Below are 12,105 nucleotides of genomic sequence, written 5' to 3'. Positions count from 1 at the left end.
TGAGAGGATAAAAGCACCGGGGCAGGTGTGTGTGTGTGTGGGGGGGGGTTACTAGTGGTTCGGCTGAACTGGTCCAAACTGGTACCATCCCACCACTGGGAAGGTGTCTTTCAAGACAGCAGAGTCGGCCCGTGCAAGGATGACCCCCCCATGCCTTCAGGAGAGGGGAAGCCATCTGGCTTCATCTTTTCAGCAACTGAATGGAACTAGCAGAGTTGTTTCATGGCTGGATGCCTTTCCTGTCGCCAGTAAGGAGTTTTTTGTTCAGCAGAGATATTCTCGGCGTGCCCAGAGAGAGAAATATCTGCCGTCTGAGGGTGAGGCGAGAGCTCCGCCTCTAGGCCACTGTGACACGCCTCTGCCCAGTCCGGCTTGGCTTCTGAAAGGACGACATCCTAATTTCTCAGGGTGTGTGTGTGACTGCCCAGTAGAGCTAGTCCTTGGCTTACAACGGTTCCCTCAGTGGCCACTTGAAGTTACAGATGCATTGAAGAAGAGAGACTTACGACCGTTTTTCACACGTACGACCATTGCAGCATCTCCTTGGCCGCGTGATTGAAATTCGGACGCTTGCTAACTTTTTATGATGGCTGCAAAATACCAGCAGGTCACATGACCCTCTTTTGCAAGAGGGGATCAAGCAAAGTCAGTGGGGGAGCCAGATTCCCTTAAAAACCATGGCAAGGGAGGTCATAAAACGGGTCAAAACTCACATAGCTGTCTCGCTTAGTAACAGATGTTAGGCTCAATTGTGGCTGTAAATGGAGGACTTGTTGCTAAGGAAGCCATTTTTTTCCCCCAATCGTCACCATCTAAGGCCGTGTTTCTCACCTGGGTGCCTTGAAAATGGGCGGGTTCCAACTCCTAAAATCCCGCAACCAGCATGAATTCTGGGAGTTGAAGTCTACCCATCCTCAAGGGGCTGAGAAACAAACGGATTTAGGCCGCTGTTGCACATCTCAGTATGTTAGAATTCCTAGGTTGCAATAGAGCAGGGGTCCCCAAACTTGGCAACTTTTAAGGCTTGTGGACTTCAACTCCCAGAATTCTATGCCGTCTGGGGAATTCTGGAAGTTGAAATCCACAAGCCTTAAAGTTGCCAAGTTTGGAGACCTCGGCAATAGAGGCTTAATAAGTGCGAAGCCGCTAAATACTTAACAAATGCAAATAGGGAACTAAAGTCTGCAGCCTGAAAAACAAGAAATGCTAGTTCAAATAAGAGTGCGAATGCAAATATATGCAAAAGGCACACTTAAAGAATTATTTTCCAAGAAATCCTGTATAATATTAAATATTCTTTAAACTGCCGGGTTTAATGCTACCGCAGCTTCTGAAATTCCCCTCCGATTGAGGAATCTGAATTCTTTTATTGGGCGTCACTAAATCAACCAGTTCTTTTTTTTATCACATTTTTCAAAAATAGATGAAATTGGGTATTAACTCACGCGAGTGAGCCAATCCTGTCTCAACCCATTCAAGAAATAGGAAGGGTGGGAAAGGAGGCGGGAGCGTAGGGATTGCAACCAATCCCCGTAAGCGCGCGCTCTTCCGATTGGATAGGCAAGCAGTCCATGGGCGGCGACGTATTACCGCGGCCTTCCAATGAAAAACTCCGAGGAGGCCGGGGCGGGAAGCTTCAAACGACAGGAACAAGATGGCGGCGCCGTGTTGACTTCGCGGCTTTGGCAACTCTATGGCCGCCGACCACCCAGCGAGATGAGTTCGCTGCGCCGGGCCGGGACGCGCTGACGCGACCGGCCTGGCCCGCTTCACGGCCCACCTCAACGGACCGCCCGCCCAGCTCCGCCGCCTCCGGGAGCCGATGCAAGACGCCGCTCTGCTTGCTGGGGAAGAAGCGCGCCTGGCGCGGCCGCCCTTCCCTTCCCCGCGGCCGCCCCCTCGCGGCGCCACGAAGCAGCCCCGGGCTTTGCAGCTGGCGGCGCGGCTCTGCCGGGCTCTGCGGGGCCGGGACGAGGCGTAAGTAGCTCGTGGATCCGCCGCGCGTGGCTTCTGCACCTTTGGCAGTGAGGAGAGCGGGGCTCCGAAGTGGGGCGGCCCAGCGGCCCCAAACTGGCTTTGCCAGGGATTCCCGGGCGCAGCTGCGCTTCCTCCCCCCCTGCCCGGGGTTGCATTTACCTGCAGAAAGGCGCCCGGTTGATCTCAGGGAGCCTGGAGCCCTGGCAGGGACACGGGTTCAATCGATCAATCAGAATAGAGCTGGAATAGAATAGGGACCTTTGAGGTCTTCTAGACCGACCCCGTGCTCAAGCAGGAGGCAACAGACCCTTCCAGACAAATGATTGTTCAGTTGCTTTTTAAAAACCTCCAGTGATGGGGGACCCCCACATATTCTGAAGGCAAGCTTTCCCGTGGATTAATGGTTGCAACTGTGAAGAAAGTTCTCATTTCTTCAAGTTTTGTTCTCCCCTTGGTTCGTTTCCATCTGATGTTTCTTGCCTTCTGGTATTTTAGCCCCCTCCTCCCCTTTGGGGCAGCCCCTCAAGTCCTGGAAGGCTGCTACCACGGCCCCCCTGCCAAACCCAAACCCCACAACCGTTCTTCGTATGATTTAGTCTCCAGGCCTTCGATCATCTTAGTTGCTCTTCTCTGCACTTTTTCCAAAGTCTCAACCTCTTTTTTTTGTAATCTGGGGACCAAAACTGGGCGCCGAATATTCCAGGTGTGGCCTTATGAAGGCCTTATAAAGCAGCGCTGATGCTTCCTGTTGATTCTGTGCCTCTGTTTATACAACCCAGGATTGTGTTCGCTTTTGGGCTGTTGCCACCCACGGCTGGCTCGGGTTTAAGGGATCCTCCCCTAGGACTCCAAGGTCCCTCTCGCAGTCCCTGTTTCCGAGCCAGGTTTCGCCTAATCTATCTTGCACCTATGGTTTTCCCTGCCCAGGTGTTAGCGAGGAGGTTGGGTTAGAGGGTTAGGTTAGGAAGGACGGGCCGAACTTGGAATTAGGGCAGGGCACCAAGGCAGAGGTCTCCAAACTTGGCATCGTTGGCTGGGGAATTCTGGGAGTTGAAGTCCACAAGTCTTAAAGTTGCCAAGTTTGGGGGTGCTGCCCAAAGGCCTTAGGTAGTGGCACCCCCTCCCTCACTGAAAAGAGGGGGTTTCTTCTTGCATTGGGGTGGGTGGGTGAGGTGTAATCAGAACCATAATCCCTCGGCTCTTCTTCACTGCTGGCGTCTAGAATTGCAAGGGACCTTAGAGGTCATGTAGTTGACCCCCCCGCACCCCCCCATCGGGCAGCAATGGCAATTTTACAACCTACGGACTTCAGCTCCTAGCATTTCCGAGCCAGCCCTGCTCCAGAGTCTCTGGCAGAGGAACCTCAAAATGGTGCTGGAAAATCTTTCCTTGAGGAGCAGCCAACATTTAAAGGGGTAGCCGGTTGCCCCCCTTTTCCTCACCCCCTCAAAGCCCCCCCTGCCCACCTCTTCTGACCTAGGAGACCTTCCTAGAGCTGTTATGCAACAAAATTCCATTTTAATGTAGTGCCCATGTAAAGCGACCATAAAGTGAGGGGAAGGTGGGGCCCCGGGCTGGCCTTACCTGCTGGGGACCCCCCACCCCTTCCTCAAGCCCCCCTCCCTCTCCTCTCCAGGATGGTGGCTGCCCTGCTCCAGGAGGGAGCCGACCCCAACCTGGTCCTGCCGGAGGGCGTGGCCCCCATGCATTTGGCTGCCGGCCTGGAGCAGGAGAACGGGACACGTCACCTCTGCCTCCTCCTCCAGCACGGCGGAGACCCCAACGTCAGGTAGGCAGAGGGGGCTCCCCCCTCCCCGTGAAGACACGAAGCTGCTGTCGGGTGGAGGCGATGTTGGGGGCCTTCTGGCCAGGACTGGGGCATCCGGAAGGATAGATTGGCAGAAGGAGAGAAGGAAGAACAGAAGGGGAGGAACAGCAGTAGAAGGGAAAGGAAAGGGATAGAAATAGAAGGGAGAAAAGGGAAAGGAAGGAAGGAGGGAGGGAGGGAGAGGAAGGAGAGGAGAGGGCGGAAGGAAGGAAAGAGGGAAGGTGGGAGAGAGGAGGGAAGGAAGGAAAGATGGAAGGAGGGAGAGAGAGGAGGGAAGGAAAGAGGGAAGGAGGGAGAGAGAGAGGAGGGAAGGAAGGAAGGAAAGAGGGATGGAGGGAGGGAGAGGAGAAGGGAAGGGAGGAAGGAAAGAGGGAAGGAGAGAGAGAGAGAAAGGAAGGAAGGAAAGAGGGAAGGAGGGAGAGAGAGGGAAGGAAGGAAGGAAAGAGGGATGGAGGGAGAGGAGAAGGGAAGGAAGGAAGGAAAGAGGGAAGGAGGGAGAGAGAGAAAGGAAGGAAGGAAAGAGGGAAGGAGGGAGAGAGAGAGGAGGGAAGGAAGGAAAGAGGGAAGGAGGAGAGAGAGAAAGGAAGGAAGGAAAGAGGGAAGGAGGGGAGAGAGAGGAGGGAAGGAAGGAAGGAAAGAGGGATGGAGGGAGGGAGAGGAGAAGGGAAGGGAGGAAGGAAAGAGGGAAGGAGGGAGAGAGGAAGGAAGGAAGGAAAGAGGGAAGGAGGGAGAGAGGAGGGAAGGAAGGAAAGAGGGAAGGAGGGAGAGAGGAGGGAAGGAAGGAAGGGAAGGAGGGAGAGAGGGAGGGAAGGAGGGAGAGAGGGATGGAGAGAGGGAAGGAAGGAAAGAAGGAAGGAGGGGAGAGAGGAGGGAAGTAAGGAAGGAAAAAGGAAAGGAGGAGAGAGAGAGAGAGAGGAGGAAGGAAGAAAGGGAGGAAGGAGATGAAAGAGGGAAGGGAAGGAAGATTGTGCCCATGTCCTCTCCTCTCCCAGATCTGGGGAAGGCCTCACCCCCGTCCACGTTGCAGCCTCCTGGGGATGCACTGCCTGCTTGAGGCTCCTACTGGCCGAGGGCGGAGACCCTCAACTAGAAGACCAGGTGGGTCCAGGTGTGCCTTTGCCTTTGGCAGGGGAGCCTTTGCCTTTACACAACCCCTGCAGCTCACAGTGGCCTGAAGGGCTTCTCCAGGGCCCCTCAGTTTCCCTCGGTTGGTCTCTGCCAGACAGGAGATGGCGGAGGAAAATCCCCCCAAAGCATTTAAATGGGGTCTGTTTTCTGCCTGGTTTTTCCCTGAGGATGTGTGTGTGTGTGTGTGTGTGAGAGAGAGAGAGAAAGAGATCCAGGCAGGATAAGTTACTCCAAAATAAATAAACTTCCTGTTTCGGCCAGGAAGAAAACTCAAGCCGTTTTTTGTTTGTTTTTTAAAAAAGGGATTTCTTGTGTGATTTAGGCCTCCCACCTGTGTCGTATTTCACGCTGCAAATCCTGCTTGGAATTTAAAAGATTAAACCGTCAACCATAACCCCCAACTTCACCCCCCTAAAGGGAGCGATGAAAGGGGCACGGAGGGTCCGTGTCGAAACCTTCCCAAGCATGAAGGCGTTTTGGGGCTGTCGTGATGGTGGGCTTGGCGCCTCCCCTTCCCCAGATCAGCTTTGGGCCCTTGGACTTCAACTCCCAGAGTTCCTCAGGCAGCTTCGCTGGGGACCCCTCCCGAGATTATAGGGAGCCCAGATCCAAGGTGGGGGGTGGGGGGATTGGAAGGGAGGCCCCGGCAGGGAGAAAGAGGGCAGGGGTCTCATTGGCTGATTCCGTCTTTCCGTCGTGTGTCAGGATGGGAATCGGGCCTTCGACCTGGCGCTGGAGCAGGGGAACGAAATGTGTGTTGGCATCCTGCAGGACGGAGGGTGGAACAGCGGCTCCCGTAAGTGCCTGGGGGTCCCAAGGGCCCAACCGCCCGCCGGTCATAACCTCTACGGAGACCCTCAGTCCTCCAGATCACAGTTGTCCCAAAGGTCCCTTTTTTTCCCTTCAAAAGGAAACCGGACTTCCTTTGTTTTTCCTTGAAGAGGTTTCACTTCTCATCCAAGAAGCTTCCTCAGTTCTGGCGGAACGGTGGAGAATGGAAGGATTTATATTCCTTGCGGTCACCATTTGCACTATTCGTGTGACCTCCCCCCCCACCCCCAGGGCATGGATAAACCCCCAAGTGGCCTCTCAAGAGTGCTAACATCCAGAGGACTGCAAGGAATATCAATCCTCCCGGTTTCCACCATTCCCCCAGAACTGAAGAAGCTCCTGGGATGAGAAGTGAAACCTCTTCAAGGAAAAACAGAGAAAGTCTGGTTGCCTCTTGAAAAAGCCCCTGTGGGGCTGCCGAACATAATCTTAACCAAAGGCTTCAAATATTCTCCCCCCAAATCTTTCATGCAGCTCAGCGGAGACTGGAGAGCTTCCTGTCCACCATAATGGAAGATGCTGGGGCAACTGGGCTGGGCGACTCTCTCCCTTCTCCATCAGATAGACCCTCCTCCTGGAAGGAGGCTCGTCAGCACGGGGAGCCGCCTGGGACCTTCCCTCCAAACGGTGGGCCCGGGCCTTGCACCCAGGACCGCTCGCCCTCTTCCTTTCTCACCGAGTGCTCCTGGCAGGGCAACACAATTTGGGGTCTGGCTGACTTTGGCGTCTGGCCGGTGGAGGCCCCCAATGGCTTCCCCTCCCCTGGGACCCTGCCCTCGAGCCGTGCCAACGCGGGGACCTGCTGGGGGGGTGAGGGGGGGCGCTCTCTGTCAGGGGCGGGTATTGAGCAGTCTTGGGACATCCAGGCCTCTGCAGAGGGAGGGGGCCGCTCCCCGCTGGGCCCAGACACGGCTCCGCTCTCTTCAGTGGGCAGACCGGACAGGCCAGGCGCCGTGGGATCCCCACGGAAGGCCCAGCCCTCTGCCAGCCTCAGCCCTGAACCAGAACCGGCCCAACTCTGTCGCCTGCAGGAGGCCAAGGGGTGTGGCCTTTCTCAGGGGTGTGGCTCCCTGGATCTGGGCCTCTTGGAGAGGCTCCCAAGCCAGGATGGGCTGGACGTCACCTGCCGTGATCACCTGGCCGAGTCCACTGCCGTGTTGGACGTTGGAAAGGAGGCGGTTGGCCTGGCCTCTGTCCTGGGGGTCAGCGGGACTCTGGACGGCTGCTCGGCAAGAGGAAGGTCTCCAGGCCGGTGCTCAGCCGCCAGCACTGACCGGTACCTTTCGTGCATTAGTGAATGTTACACCAGCGCCGTGGAGGACCTGGGACACGGCTGCCTTCCGGCGTGGGAAGGCTGGGCGGGTGCCTCTAGCAGCCCTGCAGGCGGCTGCCTCACCAGCCACGGAGGGTCGGGTCGGGGGCCTCCAGCCTGCCTGGGGAGGGGTCTCGGGGGCCAGAGTACTCTCCCCACCAGAGGGGAGGCCCAGATCTTTCCCGGGAGTCAAGATTTGGCTCTGGCCCCCAACATGAACTCGTGGGAGGTTTCACAGGGGAGGGGAGGGGTGGCCCCCCCAGAGAACGGGGCTCCTGGGGAAGGGCCTGTGTTGGTGACTGGGGGCCCCACGGAGACTCGGGGGCTGCCCGTGGAAGGCCAGGGGCCGGTCCCCTCTGCAGCAGGGGGGGAAGAGCTGGCGGAGGCGGGCCCAAGATGGAGTCGGCCGCGATCGGCTCTCCCCACCAGCCCCCAGCCGGGCTCGTCCCCCGAAGACACCCGCCCTGTGCGGTGGAGGGCAGAGGAGGGGCAGGGCCTCCGCGGCCACCGGGGTCCGCCTGGGCCGAGCAGCACTGCGGAGGGGGCCCCGTGCCCGCCCGCCTGTCTTGGAGAAGAGCCCCCCAGCACTCTGGAGGCCCAGCTGCGGTCGATGAGGCTGCCCGCCAAGGCCGGCCACCCCCCACTCCTCCCCTCGTGCCGGAAGTGCTGCCCAGGGCCCACCCGGCCCCAGAGCCCCCCGATGGGGACCCTTCCCCAGCAGAGCCTCAGCGCCGCCTCTCTCTTGGAGGAGCCCCTGGAGATGCCCAGGCGGGTCAGGAGGAGCCCCGGGCCAGGCTCACCCCGAGGAGGGGCTGCGGGTCTCCCGGCCAGAGAGGCAGAGGAGACGGGGGAGGCCAGGGCCCCCTCGCCTCCTCCCACCACCAGGAAGCCGTCCTCGAACCCAGGACCATGCTCTTTGGGCGGAGGGGAAGCCTCCCGGGTCAGTTTCAGCCGGCTGTCTGGGAGGAGCCCGCCTGCCCCTGGCCCCCCAGGAAGGCTGAGCGCCCCCCGCCAGGAGGTGCCCCTGTCCCCGGGGGGGCGGCCTGTGCCCCTGAGCACCCCGGAGCCTGTGGAACACCTGTACGTGGACGAGGAAGGCGGCCAGAGCCTCATTGAGCGGCACCTGCCCCCACCGATGACTCCGGGCCCAGCAGCTCCGAGGGCAGCCTGGCGGGCGACTGGCAGGAAGCGGGGGGCAGCGGGGCAGGCGCCCCCTTGAACCCGGAGCACCTGACCGACCGAGCTCTGGTCCTCAAGCTGCGCCAGTTGGGGGCCGACCCGGGACCGGTGACGCCCCTCACTCGGGGGCTCTATGTGCGGCTGTTGGAGAGGCTGAGCGGGGAGACTGCTGAGACCCCCGGCCGGAAGGGCCCTGCAGGTGGGTCCCTCGGGTGGGGTGGAGCTTGAAAGGGGGATTTGAGGCGGGGGGCTGGGGAGGAGGAGGAGCTCTGGGAGGGCCGATGTCCCGGGTGCAAGGGGAGAGCGCCTGGCCTTGAGGGAGCAGGAGGGGGGTCCCTGCTTTTGACCCTCTTCCGGGGAAGGTCGGGGGGGCATTGGGCCCTCCAGAGCTCCTCCGGAGGGCCCAGCTCCTTCCGGGGCTCCTGGACTCGTCCCCCCCCTCTCGTGCTCAGCCTACAGCCCCGAGCTGACCTCTGCCCTGCACACCTACCGGATCCCCCCATCCCAAGCCGACGAGATGGCTCTGGCCGCGGAGTTTGACCAGCCGGACAAGAACCGGAGGTGGCGGGAAGGGCTGCTGAAGTCCAGCTTCAACTACCTGCTGCTGGACCCCAGGTAGGAGGCCCTCGGGTGGGGGAGGGGGCCATGGCTGCCTGGCCCAGCTTTGGGGGGTGCAGGGAGAGCCCCGCTGTGGCTGATGGTCTCGTGGCTCTGCTCTCCCGCAGGGTGACCCGGAACCTGCCGGCCCGCTGCCAGCTGCTCAGCCCAGCCGAGGCCTTCCAGACCTTCGTCCAGGCCGTCTTCTATGTGGGCAAGGGGACGCGCGGCCGGCCCTACCGCCATCTCTACGAGGCCCTGAGCCACTACCAGGAGGGCCAGGGGACACCGGCAACGCAGGTGCAGCTCTGGGGCCTTCGCCTCCTCCGCTAAGAGTGGAGCTTCCAAATCCAGGGGCAGTCTAGCTTTGACCCCCATGGCAATTGACCTTTGACCTCCTGCTCCGACAGGTGCCGTTCTGGCCCCTCCACAAATGGGGGTGGGTTAGGTAGCAAACCCCAGAATTGCCACCCTCCCCCAAGCACAATTCCTGGGAGTGGGAGGCTGCAGTGCCCCCCCCTCCCAAAGCAGCCCCAGAGGTGGGGGGGGGGGGCTTTGTTCCGTCCATCTCGGCTTCTGCTCCTCCCCCCCTTTCATCGGGGTCCCCCCCCCTTCCCCGCCCCGCAGGTCTCCTCCAAAGTCCGGCACATCCTGGAGATTTGGGCCGGGGGCCAGGGGGTCGTCTCCATGCACTGCTTCCAGAACGTGGTCCCTGTGGAGGCCTACACCCGCGAGGCCTGCATGGTGGACGCCATCGGTAAGGGCTCGGGGGGAGCGGGGTCCACACGGCACGTGGGCGGGGGGCTCTGGCAGGTTGTCCGGGGGGGATAGGGGAAATCCCCTTCCTTGGATTTCAGCTCCCAGAATCGCCAGGCCACCGTGGCCACTTTATACAACGCCCAGCATGGCTGGCTGAGGAATTCTGGGAGTTGAAGTCCCTTCATCATTAAGGGGCTCAGGTGGGAGACCCCGGTCCTAGTGCCCCCCCTTCCTATCCCTCCCACCCCTGTCCTAACGCAGGAGGGAGTTTCATCCATTTTCTTTCTGCATTGGTCCACAGCTGCTTCCCTCCCGCCCCCAGCCTTTCCCAGCCCTGTCCTGAGACCCCTGGGGGACGGACTTTGCCCAAATGCCCTCCTACCCCCACCCCCATTGGCATCTTCCCTAACCGCCCCCTCTATCTAGGGAAGGTGGCAGTTGGAGAGTCTCCGAGGGATTCCCGGCGGGGGACGGGGGGACGACGGGGACACGACAGGTGTGTGGTGTGAGTGCCAGCCCTTTCTCTCTTGCCCCCTCGCCTGCCCAGGTCTGAGGAGGCTGACCAATCAGAAGAAGGGCAACTATTATGGCTCGGTGGCCGGCTGGCCCATGAAACGCCGGCGGAGCCTGGGGGTCTTCCTCCTGCATCGAGCTCTGCGGATCTTCCTGGCGGAGGGCGAGCGGCAGCTGCGGCCGGCTGATATCTGAACTGGCCCTCGACCTGAAGCCCCCCGGGGGCCCCTTCCCCCCAAGCGGCGCCCCCGGGGCCTGGAGCTCAGCCGAGGGGCTCCACCCGATCCCTCGTCCACACAACCCAGGGTCACAGATTGTGGGGTTGCCCGCAGCCGGCTTCTGCGCTGGACGCCGGGTGGAGGTTGAAAGCTGCTGACCCCATGTATGGAAGCCATTTTGGAGCCCTGCTGTTTGCTGGCACGCTTGCTGGGCGGGGATCCCCGTTGCACCCAGCCACATTTGGGGGAGAGGGAAGCAGCGCAGGAGCCCCGCGGCCCTTCCCGAGCAAGGGGGGAGCAGCTGTGGCCGTGATGGCAGACCTGTGGCACCCAGAGCCCCCTCGGGGCACACATGCGCCACCACCAGCCGCACTTCCGGTTTCTGGTGTGCACGTTTTGGAAAACGGCCCCCAAACAGGCATCCGTGCAGCAGTTTGGGCCCCCGTTGCCAGAAAGCTCCGCCCTGCACGGATCTCTGGGCCCTGGGGAGGCTCTTCCTGCACCCTAAGAAGCCCCCCCCCCGCCTGCTCTCCTCTTCTGCAAACCTCTCCCTCCTTTCGAGACCCTTTTGATGGGTAGCCCTGGGGGCCTTTCTTTAAAAAAAACATGGTTTTTAAAGGTTTTTCCGGTTCCCCCTGGATTGGGGCCATTAAATGAGATTATTTTGGGATGTGACGAGTGCTGGATTCTGTCCTGGGGTCCTTTTTGAAACGGGGAGGGGGCACAATTAAGCCGGGGGGGAAAGGAGACGCTTAACGACCCCAGGGCCTTCTGCCTTTCTTTGGGGGGGTGGGGAGGTCCTCGACTTATGACCACTCACTTAGTAAGAGGTTCTGATGGACACCCAGCCCCCCCAAAAACATACCTATGACTGGGATTCATCCACTCCCCCTCTTCCTTCAAGCCCATTTTGGGCATTTGGCAAGTGGCCTTATTTTATCCACAAACTCTCAGCTACATATTTACTCATTTATTCAATTTATTTCCTGCCTGCCTGGTTTCTAAGTGATCCTGGGCACTTTATGGCGGCTCTCCAACCGTGGCCACTTTAATAAGCCTGGAGAACTTCAACTCCCAGGATTCCCCAGCCAGCAGAGCCAGAATCCGGAGTCCTCCAGGCTTAAAAGTGGCCACGGCTGGAGAGCCCTGCGCTTAAGGACCGTAACTTTCGCTTCCGCGTTTGCTTTGTGACCACTGTAAAAAATGTCGTAAAACCGGGTAGGTTTGACTTATGACTATCTTATGACATAGGACCCAAACCCCAGGACCTGTTGCAGTCATAAGTTGAGGAGTAGCTGTAATTCTTCGTGAAAATAGTCCCCCCTCCTCACGAGGCCGGGAGGCGCTTTGGGTCTTCCTCCGTTTCCGCGAGGAAAACTGGCCAGGAGGGAAGCTGGGAGCCCTGAGGGACGGGGGCTGCTTGGCCGCTGGGCTTTCCCGGGTGGGGCCCCAAACAAACCTTGGTTTAGTTGCCCTTCCTGTCCGCCCCCCCTCGCCCCCCCAGCCCTTCTATGCCAGGGAGATCTTAGGCTCCGCAGGGCAATGGTGCCAACTCTTTTACAAAGTTGTTTGGATTTGCCCAGGGCACCAAAAGTGGAACCAAATCAAAGCCCCCCCCCCCAAAAAAAACACCTAGCCCTCCCCCCTCTCTCTCACACACATATACACACCCTAACTGGTTCCAGGGTCCGTTTGTGGAATGATCTCACAATCAGAACATAAGAGGTCATCTAGTCCAACTCCCCCAAGCAGGAGACCCATCA

The 12,105-nt window shown here is 59.5% G+C and overlaps 1 protein-coding gene across 1 annotated transcript; it reads left to right on the top strand.

Moving 5' to 3' along the window:
• The first annotated feature begins 1,673 nt into the window (after positions 1-1,673).
• Positions 1,674-11,016, top strand: ANKLE1 (ankyrin repeat and LEM domain containing 1). The gene is given in 10 exon segments (XM_026724028.2): positions 1,674-1,977; positions 3,614-3,766; positions 4,798-4,903; positions 5,639-5,729; positions 6,239-8,203; positions 8,206-8,454; positions 8,708-8,870; positions 8,981-9,152; positions 9,480-9,609; positions 10,159-11,016. Coding segments are annotated over 10 exon segments (3,345 nt in total). The 5' UTR covers positions 1,674-1,822; the 3' UTR covers positions 10,320-11,016.
• The last annotated feature ends 1,089 nt before the right edge of the window (positions 11,017-12,105 follow it).

Source organism: Pseudonaja textilis, chromosome 1 (assembly GCF_049901715.1).
Source record: "Pseudonaja textilis isolate UNSWEBS1 chromosome 1, rPseTex1.2, whole genome shotgun sequence".
Classification (NCBI taxonomy): domain Eukaryota; kingdom Metazoa; phylum Chordata; class Lepidosauria; order Squamata; family Elapidae; genus Pseudonaja; species Pseudonaja textilis.
This window is presented reverse-complemented; position numbering and strand designations above follow the sequence as displayed.